Genomic DNA, 24,457 nt, shown 5'->3' with positions numbered 1-24,457 from the left:
TCCCAGCACTCTGGGAGGCAGAGGCAGGTGGATTTCTGAGTTTGAGGCCAGCCTGGTCTACAGAGGTAGTTCCAGGACAGCCAGGGCTACACAGAGAAACCCTGTCTCCAAAAAACCAAATCCAAAAAACCAAATCCAAAAAAACCAAAAAAAAAAAAAAAAAAAAAAAAAAAAAAAAAAAAAAAAAAGCTCTTTGAGTTAGTTTTCTTTTAACTTAAAATTTTCTCAGTAAGGCTTTTGGCCGAGATTTCCAAATCAAGTTGTTCATCTTTCAAAAGAACTGAGCACAGTGCAGATAAGAAGTGTGTGTCTCTTTGTCTGTGTTAGAATTGGTGTTCCCTCTGCCTCAGCTGGGAAATGCTGCTTTGTGGGAGTGCAATCCAAAGGTTAACACGTGTGTGTGAGGGTATTCTAATTTATGTACTCACCCAGGTGTGAGAAAATGGTGGCTCTGGGGGAAGGGCTTTCTCCTGATTTGGGTGAGTACTGGGAAACCAACTGTGCCAGGAGTTAAGACATAAGAGTTCTATTTAAACCATCAGATTTGGTCATTTACTCCATTTTACTAAATACACACCTGTGCCTTCAGGTATGTGAGGTCTCTCTGTTCCTAACCATGTGTACAGACTGCACCTGGGATAAAATTTGGACAGACAAACCCTTGTGGCCCAGGCCTCTGACCTATCAGATCAATTCACTGGTTTCCTGGAGTCACTGTGTCACACTCTCCTGCTGGTAACGAACTGCAGGATAGACTTGGTTAAGGAGGGTTTACAGTGTAGGGATGGAGGTGGAGGGGACAGAATCATTGTGCTAGGAGATGGAAAAGTAACTTCTTGGGAAGATCCCATCTTCTCTGTGAAAGAAGGCAGTGTTAGGACAGATGCAAAACTAATTATAGGAGATACTGGTTATTTTTCTCAGGGCTGTGTCAAACTGTGAAAGAAACAGCCTAAGAAGGGAAAGGCTTGTTTGGGTAACAGGTTTGGTCTGTTGTGTGTAAGTTTATATTTTTTCAAAACCTACTTTTAACAAAGTTTTTAGATGCTTTAACCTTCCTTGTATCCCATCACCCACCAGAGGTAGTAGAAAAGAGGTCAGTAGGGCAAAGGAGGAGGTGGGCCTGTTTAGGAAGAGTTCTTTGGAGCAAATCCAGTCTGCGTTGTCAGGATCTTAGCAGGTCAATTCACACAAATCAACAGCAGCAGCTCAATCCACTCACAAACGCCATTTATGTATCAGCAATGGAAGTTCAATGCAGAAGAAACCCTGAGGCTCTGACTGAGTCTGCGGAAGTGGTAAGAAGCCTTCGGGACACCACTACACGTTCTTTGGTACATTTCTCTCTATGAAGTCATGACAAACAATGACCAGCAAAGAACGGCAAGGTGAACCAATACCACACAACACTCTCCACTGTCTGTTGGGTTATATTTATACCTTTTCCAAACATCACATGCTCTCTTTAGCATCTGTTCTCGCAAAATATCACATGCCCCTTTTCCAGCTGTTTCCAGAAAAAGACACCATGTGTCTGTTCTCAGCAAAACATCTTCCCATGAATCTGCTTCAGCAAAAACATCCTCTTATAAGACAGTTTACAGAAAAAACATCACATGACACAATTGAGTCTCCAAAGAAACCAGAAATTTCCACTTCAGTTCATGGTGAAGCAGTCTGTGGGTCCACTGCTGCAAGAATGTGGGGTAGCGCCTGCCCAGATGGTGCAGCCCAGGAGACAAAACACAAGGCAGGACCTAGAGGCAGATAGAACATTGGGAATCCAGCCCTCACTGACCTACCTCCACCATCCCGGTCCCACCTAATAAAGGTGAAATATTGTGAATATTTTAACACAACTTAAAAATTGACATAAAGCCCACTGGAGATGACCTTTCACCTGGCACCTCATGGAAGACACCCGGTGGCCCTGGGTTCCACTAAGATGAGCTGGTAAGTGATGGAGAGGTGGAGCTGGAGACCAAGAGATCATGAGGAATGGCCCGATGTGAGGGCCATAGTAAGTCCCAGCCTGTGCTGCCACAGTGGGCCATGTCTGCCCTTGTCAGCCATGGGGTGGGAGGAAAGATTGCCCCCTCCCTGTCCTTCCTTGCCTGCAGCAGGAGACCTGGCCCCATCCCTCACGGGCTTCAGCCCTGGGGAAGAGTGCCTGGCTCTTCCCAAAGCTGTCAGGTTGACCAACATGGCTAGCTATCTTGTAAGCCCAGAGTTTGAGTTTGTCCACCCCAGCACCTATCTACCTCAACTATGAATTGATCGAGCTAGTAAAGGGGCAGGTCCTGCAAATCCAAAGCTGAAAGAGCCCCATGATACAGAATATGTGAGAGGAACCCCAGTGAGGATCCAGGATTGATGGAGTAGCAGAAGGCAGAGCTCCATCCAGACTTACTGCAATCGGCATTTGCAAGAAAAGCTGCATGGGCAAAAGGCATATTGTGTCGCATACTATGACATACTACAGCATCCGTGGCAAGTTTGTTGTTTGTTTTCTTTTGGGGGAGGTTGCAAGGGCAGAGGGCAGATATGGAGGAATGGGGAGATGAAAGGGATTACGGTGCCTCACGTGAAATGCACAAAGAATGTGCCCTTCCCCCAGCCTTGAGCGATCTGAATAGACCTTAAGTGTTTGCCACAGTTGGTCTTCCTCAGACCTAGCTGACCCAGGGTGCAGTCTTCCACCTTGTTGCACCTGCAATTTCCCACAGGAGCAGGCTGCCTGCTAACCTTGCTTTGCAACATAACCCAGCTGAAACAAAGCAACATAATCCGGCTGAAACAGGGAATGGGTCTGTGGGCTCTCTCTCTATACATACGGTGCTAAATTATTAAACTTCGAGCCTTGATCAGAAACCTTTGTCTTGGCCTCATCCTTCTCTCAACCCCCACCACACCCCTGCCCATCCTTGTTCATTTCCAGCCTCCCCCCTTTCAGGTATTCCCAGTTCTCCATGGCTGCTGGACAGCTACGAAAGAATCAATAAGAAGTTAAAAAAAAAAAAGACTCTCCCCAGGTGATTCTAAGCACAAACTAAGCAAAAGGTTATTTTCAAATATAAAAAAAAGTATTAAAATAAAACCCAAAAGAACATGCAAAGGTCTTTCTAACAACCCTGGACCCGTGTGACCATCAGACCAAGACACCACTCTGCCCATCTCCTGGTCACAGCCATGATGGTGATGTCCCTCTGGCCCTGGTTTATCTGCACACAGTTTAGCAGATAAAAATTTGAAGGCATTTTAGTTTATATTAAATGAAGTCTTCATTTCTGCTGTCTTTGAGCTTAAATCTCTTTCCCAAGAAGGGGGAAAAAAAAGATAAGGAAAAAAAAAAAGTGCTCACAGCTGGAGTCTGAATCTGCAGTTTTGTCTTACGAGACCGGAAAACACCTGGTCCCAGCAGATTTCTATTGAATTTTATGTGGCTTTCAAAAATAGACAAATTCTTGGCTGACTGCAAGGTTGGGATATGTGTGTTGGTCCCTCCCCCAGCATATCCAGGCACAACCAGTCACAGGAGATTTTATTCTTGTTTTTATCAGTAGTGGGGAGGAATACACAGAATTTGCCTCCATCTTCGCTAGAGAAAGTCGTCATTTTGCCATCTTACGTGGCAGCCCTGGGCTCCGAGAGTTCACATTCTCAGCAGGCACCCGCCTGGAACCCGCAATACATAAGTGGAGGTGAGAGGACTGGGAGTTCACCAACAGCTTCCATTATAAAGTCAGGCTGAGGCCGGGACTCCATGAAATGTTGTTTCCTAACAAAATCAACACCTACAACCTTTATCTGACCAGAAGCCGAATTTTCACACGCCCCTGTTGGTCCTTATGCTGAGAGGTGAATGGATCCTGAGAATGGGAACTTCCTCAATGGACTCATTCTCTGAGGAGTTCCTGATGAATTGGCCATTGAGAGGTGACCTTAGTTGGAGGAAGCAGGCACAGGAGACATGCCTGGGAAAGTGGATCTTGTCACCATCTGTCCCCTCCTGTCCTGTTCTGTTTCGTGGCCATCATGAACTAAGCATTGTCTGTTCCACACTCCCACAGTGTCCTACCTTATATTAGACCCAAAGCAAAGGGTCCAGCCTGCTTCAGTGCTGGACAGCTAATGCACCAGGAGCACTCAGTGAAGGTTGAGAAGAGTTCCAGAAACTGTTTAGATGAGATTCTCATCTGATTATTTAAACTGCTTACTTTTTGGATCTTGCCCAGATCTGTAAAACTCACCCTGTATGGTTGGTTTATTTTGCTCTGAAGTTGCTGAGGAGTTGAACCCAGGCAAGGGTTCTGCTACTGAGCTAACCTCAGCACTTCTCTGACACGGCTCTGGGATGCTAACCTGAATCCAGACTCTTTGAGACAGTAAGATGTCTACGGTGGTTTTGACTCATTTTGTTTCCCGGGGAGACCTTGAACTTGGGATCCTACTATCTCAACCTCACAAACAGCTGGAATTCTAGCCATGTGCCACCAGTCTCGGCTCCCCACTATGATTTTAATATGCGAGCTTTGCCACACACTGCGAGATAGAGGGCTAAGAGCAGCCAAGCTCTGCTCTAGCGAGGATCGAGGCCCATGGCTCCCCACGTCAGGCAGAATGGATCTTCAAGGATGTGTCTGGGGCTGGAGAGATGGACCAGGGCTTAAGAGCACTGACTGCTCTTCCCGAGGCCCTGAGTTCAATTCCCAGCAACCACATAGTGACTCATAACCATCTGGAACGGGAACTGGTGCCCTCTTCTGGTGTGTCTGAAAAGAGCAACAGTGTACTCACTTAGATAAAATAAATCTTTTTTTTTTTTTAAAGGATGTGTCTGTCATTCTCTGTCTCTCAATCTCAACCTCCCGCTCCTGCCCCCATGCAGATACAGTGGAGCTTGAGATACAAAAGAACTCAGGAGAAGACAGTCTGTTCCCAATCAATCTTCTAAGAATCAACTCCAGGGTTACCCAAAGCTCAGCCAGGGGCTTTTCTTGAAGGGCAGGTGTGTAGGGTACCAGGGTCCAGAAGTCCTCAGCCATGAAGCCCCCCCCCCCCCAACAAACACACACTTTTTAAGCAATAGTGTGAATGAACTGTCAGCTCCATCTTCCCAGAGTTGGTTTCAAATATCAGCAAGCATGGAAGCCCGTGATCTCAGAGGAGGACGCAGAGGCTTCCGAACAGTCCCGCACAGGATTATAGTCCTGGGACACAGGGAGGGACGGACAAGGGAAAGGAGATTCCTAAAACACATTTCCTTCCTCAGGGCCCAAGACAGATTCCAGTAAACTGAGGAAAATAAAGGCACACAATGGACACTCCGCGTCTCCACTCCAGACAGTCAACTACCTGGCCGAGGTGACCGGAAGTAAACCGGATGCAGGTGCTGTGCACTCACTCTCTCCCGTCCTGCCTCAACCGGCTGTACTGTCATGTGCAAGCTCGGGAGGCCGTGCAAATGCCCTAGGAAAGCTCTGGAGGGAGGCTGGCATCTCACAAGACTTTCCTGGCTCTGTAGCCCCTCCCCCATCAGGAGTGTTTTTCTCCTTCTTAATTAGCTTCCTCTGTTTCTGTTCCTAACTGCTAATCCAATCTGCAGGGCGGTATGACTGGAACTCTACCCCCTCAATAGACTCACGCAGTTGAACTGTACCAGGCTGAGCACGGCCAAGGACAGCCACCTGTCAAAGGAGGTTGGCCTTGGGACTACAGCTTTACTCATCCATTTATGACATATTGATTTTTGCTGCTAATGTGCTTTTTCTGGACTTTGAACTATCCAAATCATTGCACACAGTATTTAGTAGTCTTGTGTCCTTGTCTCCTGTGAGGTGAGAGATTTTATATAATGCATTCAGTAGAGGCAGCTGTGGCCAGGGCAACCCCTGGAATTGGCTTGCACTTTTTTTGAGTTCCAGTGGTTCTTGGTGCTCACAAGATTCACCAGAGGGTCTCTTTTAGCATCTACTCCCCCAACTTATTCGGTATGGTGTGGCCATGTTAGAGAGCATGCACTTGACCCATGATGGGTGATTTGATATATCACATTAGGGAACATCTGTAACAAAACCAAGAACACCTTGTGCAGAGACAGACTGCCTCGGATTTGTCTCCTTTTCTTTTTACAAAGCAGGTCTTGTCATGTGTCCCGGGCTGACCACACACTTGCTCTGTAGTCTAAGTTGGCATTCTGCTCTTGACCCTCCTGCCTGAGCTTCCCAAGAGTTGGGGTTCCAGGTATGTGCAGCTATTTCAGCTTCTAGTCCTTAAAAACACGTTTTAAAGCATCGTGTTCACAAGATAATGTTCCTAGAGATGGAGTGAAGCCTCCACACAGGCTCCGCCCACTTCATAACACCTGGCAGCTGGCGCCTGATTGTCCGATGCAACCCTTTCTCTGCAACCGTGTGGTTTTGATTTATCCCCATGATTGCCGCCAGGGGGCACCCATGGCTACCCGCCACTGACAGCTGGTTGAATAGGCTGAATTGGCCAGCAGTTGGCTGGTGGCTTACAGCTAGCTATAGGGCAGAGTATCATATCAACCAGCCTCCGCTGAGTGGTTTCGGAGATCTGAATCTTGTTGCCTCTGATTGGAATGGATTCCAGAAATTCTGGCTTTGGGTTATCTTTGTACTGCTAATAATTAAAGAGGCATGTTTGCTTCTGATGTGGGCGTGTGCAAGGACAGGACCAGACGTTTGCCTGAGGGCTTACACAGAGGTGATCAGGCAGAAAGCATTAATTTTAAGAGATTTATCTTACTTTATTTTAATTTACAAGATTTGTTTATTTTACTTTGTGTGTATGAATGTTTTGTCTGAGCTCATATATATACACCACGTGATTACCTGTTGGATCCCTGGATCTAGAGTCGTGATGGTTATAAGTCACCATGTGGATTGTTAGGAACTGAACCTGAGTTTTCTGTAAGATAAATACGTACTTTAATGGCTGAACTGTCTCTCCAGCCTTATTTTATTTTTGGAGATTTATTTTTGCTTATTTTAAATTGTGTGTGCGTGTGTGCGTGTCCGTGTGCGCGTGTGCATGTGTGTGTGTGTGTGTGTGTGTGTGTGTGTGTGATTATGGGATATAACACATGCAGAATTTTAATTGTGAGCTGTGAGCCACAGGACACATATGACAAAGTTTACCAACTTAAATATTTTTAATTGCTTAATTTAGTAACATTAAGTTTATTGCACGTTGGCCAGAACTCACAAAACTGAAATCTCTTTGTCTGTAATGGCTCTTGCTTCCCCGCCATCACCCTGTGGTGATGCCCACTTTACATTCTGTGAGACGACTACTCAGATAATCTTCTGTTTCACCCAGTGTAACATCTTCAAGGTTGCTCCAGGCTACAGTCGCAGGATCACCTTTAGTTTCATGGCTGAGTCATAGTCCTGGCTGTGTACGTAACTGCTACCTTTGCTTGTGGCTGAACACCTACCTGTTTATACCTTTTGGCCGTAATGAATGGTGCTGCTATAAACACGTGTGAACAAGTATCGTTTTGAAATTCTGCCTCCGGTTCTTTTAGACAGATATCCATTTAGAATGGATGATATTTATTACAAGATTATTGATTGCTGTTCTATTGCATTGGCTGCAGAGTATGGGCTTCTATGTTTCTAGCCTGAATGGCAGTCCTGAGGGGTTATTCTCCATCCTCACAGAACTGTACTGCTTGGTCTATACCCACTCAGGAACAGCCCTGAGGGCTCTGATGTCTCCCTTATGGGGGCAAGTTCAGGAGAAAGACCAACTGCGTCAATATAATAAAACTGGCCAAATCCATTTCATTGTCATGAAAACAAGACTTTTTAGTCTTGTGGCCTAGCTGTGTGCTATGGGTTCTCAACATTTACATAGCTTAGGTATTTCCTATAGTTTTATGGTTCCCACAGGGCTGGATGGATTTCTCTCTGTCTCTGCGGTGCATGCACATGAGCGTGTGGGTGCATGGGTGTGTGTGTGGGTGCATGGGCGTGTGGGTGCATGGGTGTGTGTGGGTGCATGGGTGTGTGTGGGTGCATGGGTGTGTGTGTGGGTGCATGGGTGTGTGTTTGTGCTTGGGCCAGCACTTGCTGAGGCCAGAGAAGAGCAAGGCTGTGTGTGTGATCTTTTGTTACTCTCCAGCTTATTGTTTTGAAACAAGGTCTCTCACTGAACTGGAAGCTGTCCATTTCAACTAAGCTGGCAAGCCAACAAACTCTTGAAATCCGTCTACCTTTCCCCTCCAATTCTGGGGTTACAAGAAGCCATGCTCAGCCTTTTGCATGGTATGGGAATTCGAACTCAGTTCTTCATGCTTAAGAGCAAGAGTTCTTACCAAGTCACTTCCCAGCCATGAGGTTTTCCTAATAAAAGAAAGAAATGACGTTACTCCAAGAGAGTCTGACCAGTGGCTAGGTGAGACCCTCAGCCTGAGTGAGCTGTACTCCTGGTGCTGGAAGAGACTGTACAATGTCCTCACTCTGAGAGGAGTAAAAAGTAGTAACTATGGAAACAGAACATTGTAATGTAAGTTAGTAGCATGCCACTGAGGAGGTTGTTTAATATGTAGCTGTTCCAAATCAGGAAAGTGAACCTATTTCTTCTCTAAATATTGCCATGCTGGGATGTTTACAGCCAGACTTCCTGCTTCAAGAAGGTGCCCACCAGTCTGGGAGCTCCTGGGCCACCAAAGAAAGGTCCCCTAGATCATCAGATCCTCCTAACTCCTCCCAAGAACGTTGGACAGACAATTTCTGTTTCCGACTTTTTGGATAAAGTTCTTGCCTCTCATCTCCACATTCGGACTGGCTTATTTTGGAGCAAGCAGTCAGACCGGGATTCTGATAACACTCTATGTTTGTATTTTAATTAGCATAGGGCAAGATAAAACAGATGCTAGATAATATAGGGATTTTTTGTTTTTTTGGTTTTTTTTTTTTTTTTTTTTTTTTTTTTTTTTTTTTTTGGTTTGGTTTGGTTTTGGTGTTTTTGTTGGTTTTGTTGTTGTTGTTTGTATTTTAAGCCAGCACTAAAGGGCAATGAGTTGAGAAAATTCTAGGATGCTAGGAGCTTGGTACCACTGAGGGTGGGGGGTGCTCATTCCAGAAGTAATGGATTGACACTGACACTGAAACCCTGGTGAGCAATTCACATTTCATCCTCCGCAGGGGGTGCAGAGGCCAGAAGACACCCACACACACCCCGCGCGCACGCGCGTGTGCGTGCACACACACACACACACACAAAGCTGGAACTGTAGGCCTCAGCTTACTAGTGTGTGGTTCATCCGGTCTGAAAGGATGGAGCGATGCAGTCTGCCACCAGACGTGACACAACGGTCACAATGGTCACAACAAGGCCGTTTGTGCAGCCAGGAGCTTAGGTCAGCTGGAACACTGCAGTGTGGCAACTTGCCTGCACGCAATAGCTGTATAGATGGCGTTCACGTAGTTTTTACCGACAACTTTTACATTCACCTGATCTACAGCAGCCCGTGTAGGGCTTTTTACAGAGGTTCTGCTGAGTACATAAGAACAATTAAGTCATTGGCCCTTGGTGACTAACGCCAGTCTCCCTCACCAATCCCCTCTGTAAGGTCTCGAGCTGAAGAATCTGCTCTGATTCCAGCTTGGGCTGGAAATTCCAACTGCTTAACCACATGGTTAGTAACTAGCCTCCTTTGTGTATGCTGTTACATGAATTTGTTAAAACTTCTCATGTTGAATGTGTGTATGTGTGTGTGCGTACACAAAAGCTGATATTTATGGACACACTGTTCTGTCATTCTTTTCCTCTTCATTTTTGTTTGCTTGTTTGTTTGAGACAGCGTCTCTGTACTGTGTAGCCCTGGCTATCCTGGAGCTTACTAACTAGATCAGGCTGGCTTCTATCACACAGAGATCCATTTCCCTCTGCCTCCTGAGTGTTGATTAAAGGCATGAGTCCCACATCCAGTGGTTTCTTTTCTTTGTTGTAATCATAGTTTTGTTTAGTACCACTTCTTGCTATATTGTCCAGATTGGCTTTGAACTCTGCATCCTTTTGCCTCCTGCACCCAAGCACTGGGCTTCTGAGCATATATAACAAGGCCTGGCTGATCCTTCCTTCTTTCCTGCCTTCCTTTTATCCTTCACACTCTGTGTGTGTGTGTCAGGATACATGGGTGTTGTGGTGGCTATTCCTGGTTGTCAACTTGACTATATCTGGAATGAACTACAGTCTAGAATTGGAAGGCTCACCTAGGATCCTAATTTGGAGGCTCAGAGATATAAGTTTTTGACCTGGATCTTGGCATGGAGACCTTGAAGCATAGTGGCTAAGACAAGGAGATCTCCGAGTTCAAGATCATTTGGGATTAAAGGCGTGGATGCACACGCCAATAATCTGGGCCACACCCTCTGCTGGAGATATATAAAGACATTGGAAGAAGGAAGACGTTCTCACCCTACCTTGCCTGCTTGCTTCGTGGGACTGAGAAACTGCTAGATCCTTGGACTTCCATCCACAGCTGCTGCTGATCATTGTTGGGGAGTTGGACTATAGACTGTAAGTCATTGACAAATTCCCTAACTATATAAAGACTATCCATACACTGTGACTCTAGAGAACCCAAACTAATACAGGTGTCTTATCCTCTCCTTCCGCCTTGTCTGAGGCAGGGGCTTGTCTGCCACTGCACAGGCCAAGTTACATGCTCCAGAAGCTTGCTGGGATTCTTCTGTCTCCAGAGAGCTCTGGAGTGTGGGACCATGGAAAACAAGCCAGTGAGAGCACCCTCCTTGGCCTCTGCACCAGTCCTGCTCCAGGGCCCTGCTCTGCCTGAGTTCCTGTCCTGACTTCCTTCAATGATGGACAGGGATATGGAAGTATAAACTAAATAAACCCTTTCCTCCCTAATTATTTTTTTGGTCCTGGCGTTTTACCACAGGAATAGAACCCCTAAGTAAGACAAATTGGTACTAGGATAGTGAGGTATTGCTGTGACAGACCTGAACATGTTGTTTTGGGGGGATTGTAGAAGGACTTGGAACTTTGGGTTAGAAAAGTGTTGAGCCGGACAGTGGTGGTGCATGCCTTTAGTCCCAGCATTTGGGAGGCAGAGGCAGGTGGATTTCTGAGTTCAAGGCCAGCCTGGTCTACAGAGTGAGTTCCAGGACAGCCAGGGCTACACAGAGAAACCCTGTCTCGAAAAAAACAAAAAACAAAAGGCAACAACAACAACAACAAAAAAAAAAAAAAAAAAAAAAAGAAAGGAAGGAAGGAAGGAAGGAAGGAAGGAAGGAAGGAAGGAAGGAAGGAAAAAGAACCATGTTGAGTGCACAGTGGGCTCTTCTACAGGAGCTTGGGAGACAGCGATGTCGAGAGCAGCACAGATGATGGAGCCCTGACTTGTGAAGTTTTAGAGGGAAGCAAAGATTCTTCCAGGTCCTTTGAAGAGTCTGTGGTCAGCTGGGGCTGAAGAATCTGCCATGACTAACAAGAGACCAGAACCTCTAAAGCAAAACCTTTGCTCTGGCGGGACAATGATGAAGACACAGCTGTGATTCAGAAGAGACTAGCATCGTTGAGGTGAAATCTTCCCGGACAGTGTTTCCCCAGGGTCAGCACAGAAAAGCTGTGTTCCAGAAACAGCCAAGGTTGTATACCTCATGCTGGCCGCAAACGTTCTCCTGTGCAAGAGTCTCACAGGCGGTGCTGGCTTTGAAGGCACAGAGGGTCATGGAGAGTGGCTGAGGCTCGACACCATGAATGGAACGCAGGAGAGGCTATTGACAAAGTACAGTCCAGTAGCAGCAGCAGATCCCAGCATGCTGGTGACGCCAACACCATGTGCTAAACACTGACAGCAGCAGCTGTGGAGTGGAGCCCTCTTTTTTTTGTTTTTGTTTTTTGAGACAAGGTTTCTCTGTGTAGCCCTGGCTGTCCTGGAACTCATTCTGTAGACCAGGCTGATCTCGAACTCAGAAATCCATCTGCCTCTGCCTCCCAGAGTGCTGGGATTAAAGGCGTGTGCCACACTGCCCGGCGAGTGGAGCCCTCTTCAGCCTAGAAGCCACACTGTGCATGCTGCAGAAGGCAGAGCCAGGGAAGTGATCCTTGGAGGAATGCAGATCATAAGTGGAATTGAGATACTGGACATTTTATGTACACTGTTGGAGTACTTATGCTTTGATCTGACTGTGACTGTGCCCTGAGTCAGTCTATCCATCTATCCATCTATTTATCTATCTATCTATCTATCTATCAATCAATCTATCTACTTTTGTTTTTTTGGTTATGTAGGATTTCTCTATGTAGCCCTGGCTGTCCTGAACTTGCTCTATAGACCAGCCTGACTTTGAATTCAGAGATTGTGATGGTTTGTATATGCTCGTCCAATGGAGTGGCACTATTAGAAGGTGTGGCCTTAGGCTGGGAGGTGGTGGCGCACGCCTGTGATCCCAGCACTCTGGGAGGCAGAGGCAGACAGATTTCTGAGTTTGAGGCCAGCCTGGTCTACAGAGTGAGTTCCAGGACAGCCAGGACTACGACTACACAGAGACCCCCCCCCCCCAAAAAAGGTGTGGCCTCGTTGGAGAAAGTGTGTCATTGTGGAGTTGGGCCTACAGATCTTCCTCCTAGATGCCTGAGGATGCCCAGTTTGTTCCTGGATTCCATTGGATAAAGATGTAGAACCCTCGGATCCTCCTGCACCATGCCTGCCTGGATGCTGCCATGCTTCTGCCTTGATGACAATGGATTGAACCCCTGAACCTATAAGCCAGCCCCAAGTAAATGCTGTCTTTTATAAAACCTGCATTGGTCATGGTGTCTGTTCATAGCAGTAAAACCCTAACTAATATAGAAACTGGTACCAGGGACTGGGGTATTGCTGGGATAAGCCTGACCATGCTTTTGTTTGGAAGAATGTGGATTTGGGGACTTTGGATTTGGGAAGCCATAGAATGCTTTAAGTGGGGCTTAATGGGCCAGCCTAGTAGGAATATGGAAGACAGTGGTGCTGAGGGTCATTTGATCTGCATAGGCCTGATGGCCCAAGAGGCTTCAGTGGAGAAGAACTTTAATGTGTGGCTGAGAGACTGTTTTTGTGATGTTTTGGTGAAGAACATGGCTGCCTTTTGCCATTGTCTAAAGAGACTGCCTGAGGGTAAGTAAGGGAAGGAGATTTTATTAATTGCATGGACAAAGGAAGTCTCAAAAAGCCCAACAGAGACCTTGTTCTCTGGTTATGTCTGATGGCGAACATTTTGAACAAGCATATCAAGCTGAAAAGGAAAAAAAATACAAAATATATAGTCTGAGTATTAAAGGGGCTCAAGGAAGTGAAATGGAGCTGAGTTCAAGGATATTAAGTTGAATTAAGGGAGTGGTGACCTTGGGACAAGATTTCACCCGGCTAAATTTGGGTCCAGGTAGGTAGTCCAAGCCTTTAATCCCAGGAGGCAAAGATAAGCAGATCTCTGAGTTCAAAGTCAGTCTATGGAGCAAGATTCAGGACAGCCAAGCTTAGGCAGTGAAGGAGCTGGGAAAAAGGAAGCTAGTGATAATGTAATAGAGCAAGAGGGCCATGTTCCAGCTCCTGCAAGCAGCAGAACTCAGCAGCTTCAGCCAGATGTCTCTGGCTTTATATTTAAGAGGAGGAGACTTCTGGGACAATGGATGCTGGTTAGCAGGAGCTAAAAAGTCAGCGGTGATTAAGAGACCAGCATCATTGAGGTGAAATCTTCTGGGAAGTGTTTTCTGAGAGCACAAAGAAGCTGTGTTCCAGAGATAGCCAAGGTTGTACCTCATGCTGCAGCTGTACTTGGTAACATGTAAGAATCACCCAGGTGGTACTGATTTTGAAGGCCTCATGAAGAACAGCTGAGGCTTGGCACTGTGAGAGGCCATGGAAGGCCATTGGTGAAAGTGCAGCCTCAGTTGTAGTTGACAGCCCAGGACTGAAGGGGTCATGCAAAGGAGTTGAGGCTTGGTACCATGAAGAGAGCCTATGAGAGGCTTTGGTGAAGCCTGGTTGCAGTGGAAGACCCCAGCATATTGCAGATGCCAGTACCATGGGATGACCACCAAGAACAGCAGTGGCAGCGGAGTGGATCAACCTGAACTTAGAGTGCTACAGAGGGCAGAGCAGGAGAAGCGACACCAGCCCTTTGGAGATGCACAGAAGATCATGTGTGGATCTCAGACATTGGAACAAGAAGCTGTGAAGCTGAAGTCGACTTGGGGATCCCAAGATGTTATGTGTGTCACATTGACAATGAGTCAATTGTACTGGTTACTTTTATGTTAACTTGACACAAGATAAAGTCATCTGAGAGGAGGAACCTCAGTTAAGGAAAAGTTTCCATAAGACCAGATTGCAGGCAAGCTCCAGAAATGTGAAAGCAAATTTTCTATAAAAATTGCCCAGTTTCAGGTATTTTGGAATAGTAGTAGTAAATGGACCAGGCAGCCTTCTCTATGCCGAGACAGCAGGCTGACATGTGGGCAGTTGTGCTGGCTAGTTTCATGTCAACTTGACACAAGCTAAAGTCAACAAGTCTGGAGTACGGGATGTATTAGTATTAGACAAAGTAAAGAACATTGCTTGGGAGAGAGAACAGTTTGTAACAGCAAAAGATGGTTCCATCACGAACATTGTCTTAGTTTGCTTTCTACTGCTGCAAGCTGGAGAGAGAATCTCTTATGAACTGTATGGAAGATCACCTGTCAAAGCCTGTGGCCAATGAGCTGAGGCAGGAAATAGGAGGTAGGAGTTCCAGGAGGGAGGGGGAGAGGGGAGAGAGAGAGGGAGGGAGGGGAGAGGGGGGGAGAGAGAGGGAGGGAGGGAGGGAGGGAGAGAGAGAGACAGAGAGAGAGATACTGATAATCTGGGAAAAAGTCAGGTGTGGGAGATTCGCCCTAAAGTCTGGAGGAGACAGTCTCATAAATTTAAGAGGCAACTAGCTGTGTGGAAGAGATACAATAGAATAAATGGGTTTAATAAGTTACTAGTTAGTTGAGGGACAAGCCAAAGCTTATGGCTTGAGCATTTGTTCATATATAATATAGTCTCAGAGTCATTATTTCTGGGAACAAAGAGGCCGGGTGGAAGAGCTCATGGCTACAATAAACGCACAACAAAAACAACTTTGGCGGAGGAAGGGTTCATTCGGCTTACACTCCACACTGTAACCCATCACTGAAGGCAGGCAGGACAGAAATTCAAACGGCAGGAATCTGGAAGCAGGAGCTATGCAGAGGCTACTGAGTTCTGCTACTGGCTTGCTCTGTATAGCTTGTGTGTGTATGTGTGCAGGGTGGATGTGGGTGTGTGCCTGTGAGAGGAGGTGCTGCTGAAGCCCAGAAGAGGATACCGGGTCCCCTGGAGGTTGAGTTCAGGCGTTTGTGAGACACCTGACACAGGCACTGAGCTGGTTAACTTATAAGAACAGCAAGCAATCTAAACCGCTGGCTGAGCCCCTTCCTGGATCATTTACATTATAAACGTATACTTTTATGAGCACGAAAGCACTAACATGAAGTAGATTTACATCTGTTTTATATATTGGAGTCCTAGATAGAAATGATTTCGATAAAGTTTTATCATGTCTGGCCAGTAAGCCAGCTAGGCAGGCACGGTGCCTGAGGCCAAGGCTGCTGGCCTAAGTCCCGTCACCCACGCGGGAGAGACTTGTCCTGATTTCCACATCCACGCTGTGGCTTGCAGTCACATACAAACAAATACAAATTTGTAACAAAAAATAAGTTTTACTGTTAAAAAGTTTGAAAATGACAGGAATGGACAAACAGCATATTCACATATTACAAGGTCATGAGTATCTGTGTGTGCCCTTCATGTAGGACCCCAGGGGTGGCAGCCTATCACTACAGACAGAATCATGCCCAGTAGCCTTGATATTGTGAATTTTGAGAGGTGACATGCAGATTGTTGACAACACTTTCAAAGTGTTCAGTTAACACTTGACAGGGTTGGGGCTGAGAGGTAGGGGTGGGCAGTGGGGTAGAGGCGTGTGTCCGTCCGTGTGTGTCCGTGCGTGCGTGCGTGCGTGCGTGCGTGTGTGTGTGTGTGTGTGGTGGAGCTTCGCCTGCTCCACCCCAGCATCTGCTGTAGCACCTGACAGACAATACACATTTCTTAGTGTGATGGGCTGTTTGTCTATTCCCACAATGCTGTTATTTTCAAATTAAAATACAAAACCAAAATCCAACCAACCAACCAACCAATCATAAACCAAAACCACAACCCTTATAATTTGGAGTTCAGAAGAGAACATTAAAAAAAAAAATCTAGGTAAAAAGGCAGTGTCTGTACAGTACCTGGGGGTTTTGTACCACTGAACTGGGCAATGGTGACCTCAAAACTTACCTTGGTAACCATCCCCATGCCATCGCCACTGCATCACTCTATCCCTTGCTCTGTAACCTCGCGTCTCCAGCTCAACCCCTGGTCGGATGAATGTGCTCAGGTAAAACATTTTGAACTGAGTTCTGTCTGCATGTCCACTGGAGGCCAGAGGGCCTCCTCATGGTGTTCTTCAGAAGGCTCCCTAGAAGCTTGGCTTTCCGGTCTCTCCTTGCTTGCAGTGTTCAGAGCAGGCTGGTCTGGCTGACCAGTGAGCCCAGAGCCTGCACACTCCTCCTCCTCCCTTCAGTCCTGGGGTGACAAGCAACCGTCACCACTTGGCCTTTACTGAGTTCTAGGAATTGAACTCCTGTCCTCATCGCCCCTTTGAAGCCTTTCTTAACCCTTTCGTCTCATGTGCCTTACTAAACAGATTAACTTTTTTGTTTTTTTAGAAACAGGGTTTCTGTACATAACCCAGGCTGTTCTAGAACTCACTACAGACCAGGCTGGCCTTGAACTCAGAGATCCACCTGTCTCTGCTGGGATTATTTCCTTGGGCCTGGCCAGTAAGCAACTTTTAATGGCCCTTTAAACACAGAAACAGAGTCAAGCAAATCATGCTATCCCTGGGGTCACTGTGGTCAACTACTGGGAAGACTAGTCTGGATACCGAGGCAGAGTGGAACTCTTCTGTCCAGAAGGCCCAGTCCCCACAGTCCTCTGTGTCGCTCTGCTCCCTGGTCTCCGGATCCATGCTCCTCTGCCCACCGGCTTCTGCTGCTCGTCTCTGAGCCAGGCTGGCTGTGAGCGTCCTGAGCTGGCGCTGGCTCACCGACTGCCCTTTCCCTTTCCATTAGTCATGCTACAGTTTACATCTTATTTACCCTCACCTCCGTGAGCTTATAAACCAAGTGCAGGGATTTTTCACTGTTGTAGACAGACATGTCAACATAATCACTGAGAACATGAACTTCTGAAGTTCTCCTTCCCGTTTCTAACCAAGCCCCTTGACTGAAACAACAAAGTCACACAAAGTTCTGGGGTTGAAAACAAAAGGCAAAGACCACTGCATGTTAGTTTGTCAACATGTAATGCCCTGGGTTTATTTTGTGAGAATTCTATCACAATGTTTCCAGGTGGGATTAAAAACCTTAAGGATAACTCTGCCATCGGACTGGGCATTCAGACTTCGGTACTAGCAAAGCAGTAGTAGTCTGGTAAGTACCATTCTCTTCACAGAAGAGAGGTCAAATATTTCCAAAGGAAGGCACCCGATATTTGTGGTTCTGGCCTCGCAGCCTTCTGGAGAATCTTAAAAGGAAAAGAGCTGGCTGGCTGTTTTACAAACTGGAATGACGATACACGGACAGCAATTACCGCATTCTTCTCCCCTATATCCTTTCTGTAAGAACAAGTAAAGAATGAAGTCTTTAAACAATTCCACAATATAAAAGTACATCTTTTTGTGCTAAAAAAAGGGCAAGACAACATAAACTCCAGTTGTAAGGACTCCGTTTGTGTACTTGATTTAACACTTTTTGGTGTGGAAGGAAATGGGACGACTGGGGCTGTTTGTAGGGCAGCAACATAACATTAGTGCTTTAAGTACCAGGGCCGCCCATGCTGCAGGCAGGCGGGGACGGGAGAATTCAAGAGACTTCATTTTTAGCTTGTTGCGCGTCCTAATGCTAGTAGACCAGGAAGATCCCACTGAGCAGTACAGTCCCCGTTTTAAAAAACTGATGCCTTTTTTTTTTTTTGTAAAATTCTGTATGTATGTCACCATTTTTTTTTTCACATGATACACAGAAAACTCAAGGACCCAGAGGGAACCAAGTTATGTTCTACCATTTACAAAATACCAAGGAGTCCACAGCTACCTAACACATTTACTACAGCACAGGAACCAATGAGGGTACAGTGTACAAAACCTGTAAACACGGCACAATAAATAGAGACAGCAGGTTCCGCACCATGCACATGATGTGATGACACCAGCTACACAATCTCACAGCTCACACTCTTGTAGCAGTTACCCCCACCCCCCCCCCCCAAGTGCAAAGCATCACAAATGAACAGTTCTGTATTCAAGTAACATATATACAAGGGTATCACAAATATGCAGTACTGTACAGATAATCGCTGTATTCTTAATTTACAGATGTTGATTTTTTCCTATTAACAATAAGAAAAGAAAGGTTGAAGCACGAGAGATGCGCAGTGCTGCCGAGTCCCCACAGCTGCCACGGAAACGCACGTGTGCGCTCCATCCTCCCTGCGTTCCAACGCTCTGATGCATAGCACCTGACCATGTCCCCAGGACGCAGTCCTGCTCCCAGGAAGCTACGTCACCTCCATTGCTACTGTGTTGTCTGCTATGTTGTTCAGGGCTGGCTTTTCCGATTCATGATTTTCCCTGTTGGGATAAAAGTTTCGTTAGTCAACAGTCATGTACAAACTAAGCAAACAAAGGCCGTCCTTCCTTTAAAAGCCTTAGTTATCTTTAACAACAGGAAGAAACATCACTTATGGGGCAATGGGATGAATTATGAATTTTTGTAATTATGAAAAACAGGCAAGCAGAAATCAGGTAAATCAGAGGTCAACAGTGGACTCCATGCCACCTGCAGTGCCAAAACCCTGCCCAGGGGCCCCAGTGACCCGGAGACACAGACTCAACACCGAAGCCTCAAGCTCTGACAGCTGCAGCTGCTTCCCGCAGCGACTTCTCTTCTTGCACTTTAGTTACTTCTTATTTAGCATGCATGTTCACGCAGACGTGTGCTCGTGTGAGTATCTCGGCTCAACTCTTGGGGAGTCAGTTCTTTTCTTCCACCACGTAGGTTGTTATGGGATCAAACTTAGCTTGTTGGGCTTGGTGGCAAGAGCCTTTACCCATGGGGCAATCGTGGTGGCCCGAACCTTTATCATTGTTTTGGGATGAGTATGCGCGTGCGCGCATATGTGTGGGTGTGTGCGCGTGCGCGCGTATGCACATGAAGGCCAGAGGTGGACGGCGGGCGCCTTTCTTCTATCCATCTTCACCTTAGTTTTTGAGAAACCTGAAGTTCATGGAGTTGGCTGGGCTGGCAGGGAACTTTAGAGCTCTGTGTGTCCACCCTTTCCTGTACGCTCCAGGATGTAGGCGATGCAGGCACGCCGCACTACATGGCGCTTCTGTAAAAATGCGGTCATGAGCTCAGCTACTCATGCCTGTACTGGCAAGCACTAGTCATTTCCTCAGGCTCTGAATGCCTTTTTTTTTTTAAGATTTATTTATTATATTTAAGTATACTGTAGCTGTCTTCAGACACTGCAGAAGAGGGTATCAGATCCCATTACTGATGGTTATGAGCCACCAGCTGGCTGCTGGGATTTGAACTCAGGACCTTCAGAAGAGCAGTCGGTGCTCTTTTTTTTTTGTTTTGTTTTTTGGATTTGGTTTTTGAGACAGGGATTCTCTGTGTAGCTCTGGCTATCCTGGAACTCACTCTGTAGACCAGGCTGGCCTCAAACTCAGAAATCCATCTGCCTCTGCCTCCCAGAGTGCTGGGATTACAGGTGTGCGCCGCCACCACCCGGCTGTAGTTGCTGCTCTTAACTGCTAAGCCATCTCTCCAGCCCCAGGCTCGGAACTCCTTTTCAGCCTTTACATAATTACGTTGTGTAGTCAGAAGGCAGCTTGCAGGATTTGGTCCTCTTGTTCCTTCACATGGATACAGCGAATCAAACTCAGACTGGCAGGCTTGACCGCAAGCACCTTGACCCCGGAGCCATCTTCTCCTCCCAACCCTAAGTGTTTCTTAGTAATCTAACACAAACAAGCATGTCTAAAATTCATGTCAGGACTTTAAGTCTAGGTCCTAATGGATGTCACTAAGTGAGACAGACACAGAACTAGTAACCAGAACACTAGGTTCTAGAGGTATCCTTTGAAAAGTCCACTGGCTTCTAGGAATTTGTTTCCTACTTTTAAATAGAGACAGGGAAAAGAGATGTTCCATCTACTGTAAATGCCCCCATATTTGTCCAGTTCTACAGCAATTAAAGTCATGATGGGTGATGGGGAAGAGGAATTAATCCACTGATCAGCCATGAACAGACTAAAAACACATTCCTGGTACTGCCCCGATAAAGGCAGACAGGGACCTGTGTGTGTGCAAAGCAAAGGCTATCTACCAATAGCCTACCACATGGCCGCTCTCGCACACTCTGCTGCAAAGTCTGAATGCTGGCCCAGCTCAGGCCTGGCCTCCTGCCACTAAGCCCCCCAGGGAAACCCAGCTACTTATTAACCACTGAGCACTCTCTTTTTCAACTTTTATTTCTGCTTTGCCTATTTGATATACACCCTCCTTTCCCACTCAAGTGGGATCTGATATTTTGTAGAACACACTCACAATTCCCTTGCTGTGAAAATATTTCTCTTCGTTTTCAAACGATAGCGAACTGAGCACTGCTCTAAGACCCACCTAGAAGGGCTTCTGTCTATTACCTGCACTGTTTTAACATTCACATCAATGTTTTAAGCTTATTTCTCGCTAATATGAATAATGCAGGTCTTTGTTTCTTTTTCTCCTAGTATTTTGTAGCAGCAGAATTTTAATTAGTTAATACAAGTTAAATTAACAGTTATAGTTAAAATGGAGCCTTGACAAAAACCCTAACCTACTGAACTTCAAGAAGGTGAGTGAGCAGAGAAAGCAATGGCTCGATTAGGTGTGGCCAGGCCTGCCAGCATTGCCACTACTAGGAGTAGCTAGCCGACTGGAGAAGAAAAGTTTGCCAATTCCAGTCCCACAGTTCACTATGGATAAAACCAACAGCACAACAACACACGCTAAAGAGGACTCCTTGCACCCATCACTGGAGAAGAGTGACAACATTCTAGATTACTACTGAAATTAGGAGACGGCCACGTCACAGACCAACACTGACTGTCCCAGTGAGTCTCAAGACTAAATTCAACACTGAACTATACATCCATTTGCTTAGTTAATTCTTCAATAAATGAAGGTTTTATATATATATTCAATACGCAGAAGGAAAAGAAGAGAAAACTTAGGTGGACAGCCACTTCAGGAGCAGGGTTAGGTGCTTACATTCCCGACATTTAAGTTTACAACGACTTACCTTGGAACTGAATCTACAGAGGCTGAGGAGGGGACCTTGGAAACTTGACAGTTTGCTGCAGCGGCCAGCTTTAAGGCAGATGGCGGGACAGCACTTAAAGTCCTAGGTATATGCCGTGCGTTTATTGGGGTGACAGAGTTGACAGTGGGGACAGATGAGGGGACAGTTAATCGGATGTTGTTCCCAAACAGAACCTGAGTTGTCGCAGAGTTGGCAGCAGTTACTTGGTGACTCAGTGCGCTGTGGGAACCCGAAGTCTGTGTAATATTTGAAGTCTGTAACAAAGTTGAACCTGCTGTCGAAGGACTCGTATGTACAAGTGCCGTTGGTGTAGTGCTACTGAGGTGTAAGCCCTTGTATACTCCTAGGAAGAAAAAGAAAGTATGTAAACACTGCATTCTGTGGCTAAATCACAACGTGTACATTTACATATGCATGGAAACAGAACTGGGCCATGCAGGTGCCTTTATCCTCACCCGAGGCAGGAAGGACGCCATTCACCCCAATCCCGAGCACCACATCTTCCTTCATCTTGAATCCCATCAGCTGTTCTGACGTCATTAAAGCAGAAGCAGCAAACTGTGCACTAGCAGAATCCAAAGTCTTAGAAACAAAACCCTGAAAGGAAAACACCAAAGTCATCAGTGTAGAGGCCTTGAGGCATGAGTCAGAGTAACACAGGTCACCAGAGTCAGTCGGCCTCACTACACAGGTCCCCTCAGTCAGTCAGCCTCACTACCCTGGTCCCCTCAGTCAGTCAGCCTCACTACACAGGTCCCCTTAGTCAGTCAGCCTCACTACCCTGGTCCCCTCAGTCAGTCAGCCTCACTACACAGGTCCCCCCAGTCAGTCAGCCTCACTACCCTGGTCCCCTCAGTCAGTCAGCCTCACTACCCTGGTCCCCTCAGTCAGTCGGCCTCACTACACGGGTCCCCCTCAGTCAGTCGGCCTCACTACACGGGTCCCCTCAGTCAGTCAGCCTCACTACACAGGTCCCCCCAGTCAGTCAGCCTCACTACCCTGGTCCCCTCAGTCAGTCAGCCTCACTACCCTGGTCCCCTCAGTCAGTCAGCCTCACTACCCTGGTCCCCTCAGTCAGTCAGCCTCACTACCCTGGTCCCCTCAGTCAGTCGGCCTCACTACATGGGTCCCCTCAGTCAGTTGGCCTCACTACACGGGTCCCTTCAGTCAGTTGGCCTCACTACACGGGTCCCCTCAGTCAGTCGGTTCCACTACCCAGGTCCCTTCAGTCACCCTCACAACACAGGCCGCCTCAGTCAGCTTCACAGCTCTAAAAGTAGCAAACTAATGAGATTTATTTTATTTTCATAGCCATAAATTTGAAGGTTGAAAAGTTAGCTAGCTAACTGAAGGGTTTATACATTTTGATCTTCCTATGAGAATACAGAATATTTACAAAGCAATTACTAAAATAAACCTATTAATTCAGAATGCAACAACAGCAAAAAGTTCCAACTGAAAGGTTAAAACACATTTCTCAGGTAGTTCAGTGCTGGATAAATCCATTAAGGCGATATGTAAACTTCTTCCATTTAATCTCTATAAACACCTACTCTACCTACCCTCACTGCTAATATCACCCACTATACACCCAAAGGCATCTTTCAACAGTAAGACAACCATCCCTTAATTAAGAAAAGATCTGACATCATAATTTAATTTAAAAAAAATGAAAAGGTCTCTCAAATCTTCAAAAATGAAATTTCCTTTAAGTTGCTTGGAAGACTCAATTCTCTCAGCCTTTCAGCCCCAAATCTGTCTATACAGCCAATATTTTCCATGCTTTAAGAGGGGCCTTGCTTTGGTTTAACTCCGGAACTGGAACGTCCCCTGCCAGGGGTTTTATGACGGGGACCGTCATTATAGGCATGAGTCAGAACTAAGCAACATCACAACCAGAACAGTGGTCCTAGGCTACTGTAAGAGGCAGCCGAGCGGCAGCGCCCATACTCACCTGGAATGTTCTTTCTAAACCCTGTACATTCAGGCCAGAGCCACTTTCTGCTGGTTAGATGCAAGGTTCTATGACAACACTTGGTAATTAGAGATGAGCTCTGGTGGGAAACAATGAGGGATAGTCATAAGACCCCAGCCCCTCCCTCACCTGTGGCGCGGCTGCGGAGGAGTTCCTGCTGGCTTGCTGCTGCTGGGTCTGGGCGAGCTGCTGCTGCTGCATGAGCGCCAGCTGCTGCTGGTGCTGCTGGTACTGTTCTGCTGTGAATGCTGCACATAAAACAAGGAGCCATGTCACAGAGATGCACAGACGCCACAGACACCTTACAACAATAAAACAGTCCAGCATAAGAAAAAGATGCTTTTGTGCAAAATGGAGGCATTTGGGTAGAAAGGATGCTGCCAGAGAGAACCCAGCATCTTCTGCCACACTTAACCAAAGTGGCTTCAAGTTAAAGAAAAGGCCACCACTTTTTTCAGCTGTGACACTGCTGGACAGCACAGAAAGTGTTCTTGGGCTCCGAGTCTACACGCTTGGAGACAGATGCACTTTGCACTGAGCACGAGTGGAAAGAAACCTGGTAAACAGCATTCCGCTTCTGTTTTGTCCGGATTGCCATGCCAAGGCCCGGGCCTTCCCAACAGCTGTGTACAAACACTAAAGTCTGCATAGCTTCTTATGCTAATCATTATAAAACGTTCCTCTACATAAAAAGTAAATCTGACAGTTTAATACTTAGGCAGGAGAACTAACTCATCTTTCAAGTTTAACAGGAAGAAAAGAAGTCCCAGGGTTAAGGTTAATGAACTTTCCCCACCCAGTTAACCCACCTGGACAAAATCCAGTCAATAAGAACGGAGTTATGCGGATTACTGTACAGAGTGAAGCCTGGGGACAGACACTGTGTTATGCTACTTATGTGTGTCTATGGAGAGCTCAGTTCTAAAAAAGACAAACAAAAAAATGTTCATTTATTACCCCCCAAAAGTGTG

General features: G+C 46.4%; 1 protein-coding gene and 1 long non-coding RNA gene across 3 annotated transcripts in view; one reads left to right on the top strand and one right to left on the bottom strand.

The window, feature by feature from the left end:
- Window positions 1-17,430: 17,430 nt before the first annotated feature.
- Epc1 (enhancer of polycomb homolog 1) overlaps window positions 17,431-24,457 on the bottom strand; it is an 86,084-nt gene continuing 79,057 nt past the window's right edge. For both annotated transcript variants that reach the window (XM_052157766.1, XM_052157765.1), the window contains exons 11-14: window positions 23,616-23,734; window positions 21,967-22,108; window positions 21,491-21,854; window positions 17,431-18,773 (exon numbers count right to left, since the gene is read on the bottom strand). In XM_052157766.1, the coding sequence (XP_052013726.1) occupies window positions 18,701-18,773; window positions 21,491-21,854; window positions 21,967-22,108; window positions 23,616-23,734 (698 nt within the window). In that variant the 3' untranslated portion in view covers window positions 17,431-18,700. The remainder of the gene's footprint in view (window positions 18,774-21,490; window positions 21,855-21,966; window positions 22,109-23,615; window positions 23,735-24,457) is intronic.
- LOC127665282 (uncharacterized) lies at window positions 22,211-22,577 on the top strand. The gene is made up of 3 exons (XR_007973346.1): window positions 22,211-22,233; window positions 22,327-22,388; window positions 22,483-22,577. It is a non-coding gene; the product is annotated as an uncharacterized LOC127665282 (long non-coding RNA).

This window comes from Apodemus sylvaticus, chromosome 14, assembly GCF_947179515.1.
Source record: "Apodemus sylvaticus chromosome 14, mApoSyl1.1, whole genome shotgun sequence".
In the NCBI taxonomy this organism is placed as follows: domain Eukaryota; kingdom Metazoa; phylum Chordata; class Mammalia; order Rodentia; family Muridae; genus Apodemus; species Apodemus sylvaticus.
This window is presented reverse-complemented; position numbering and strand designations above follow the sequence as displayed.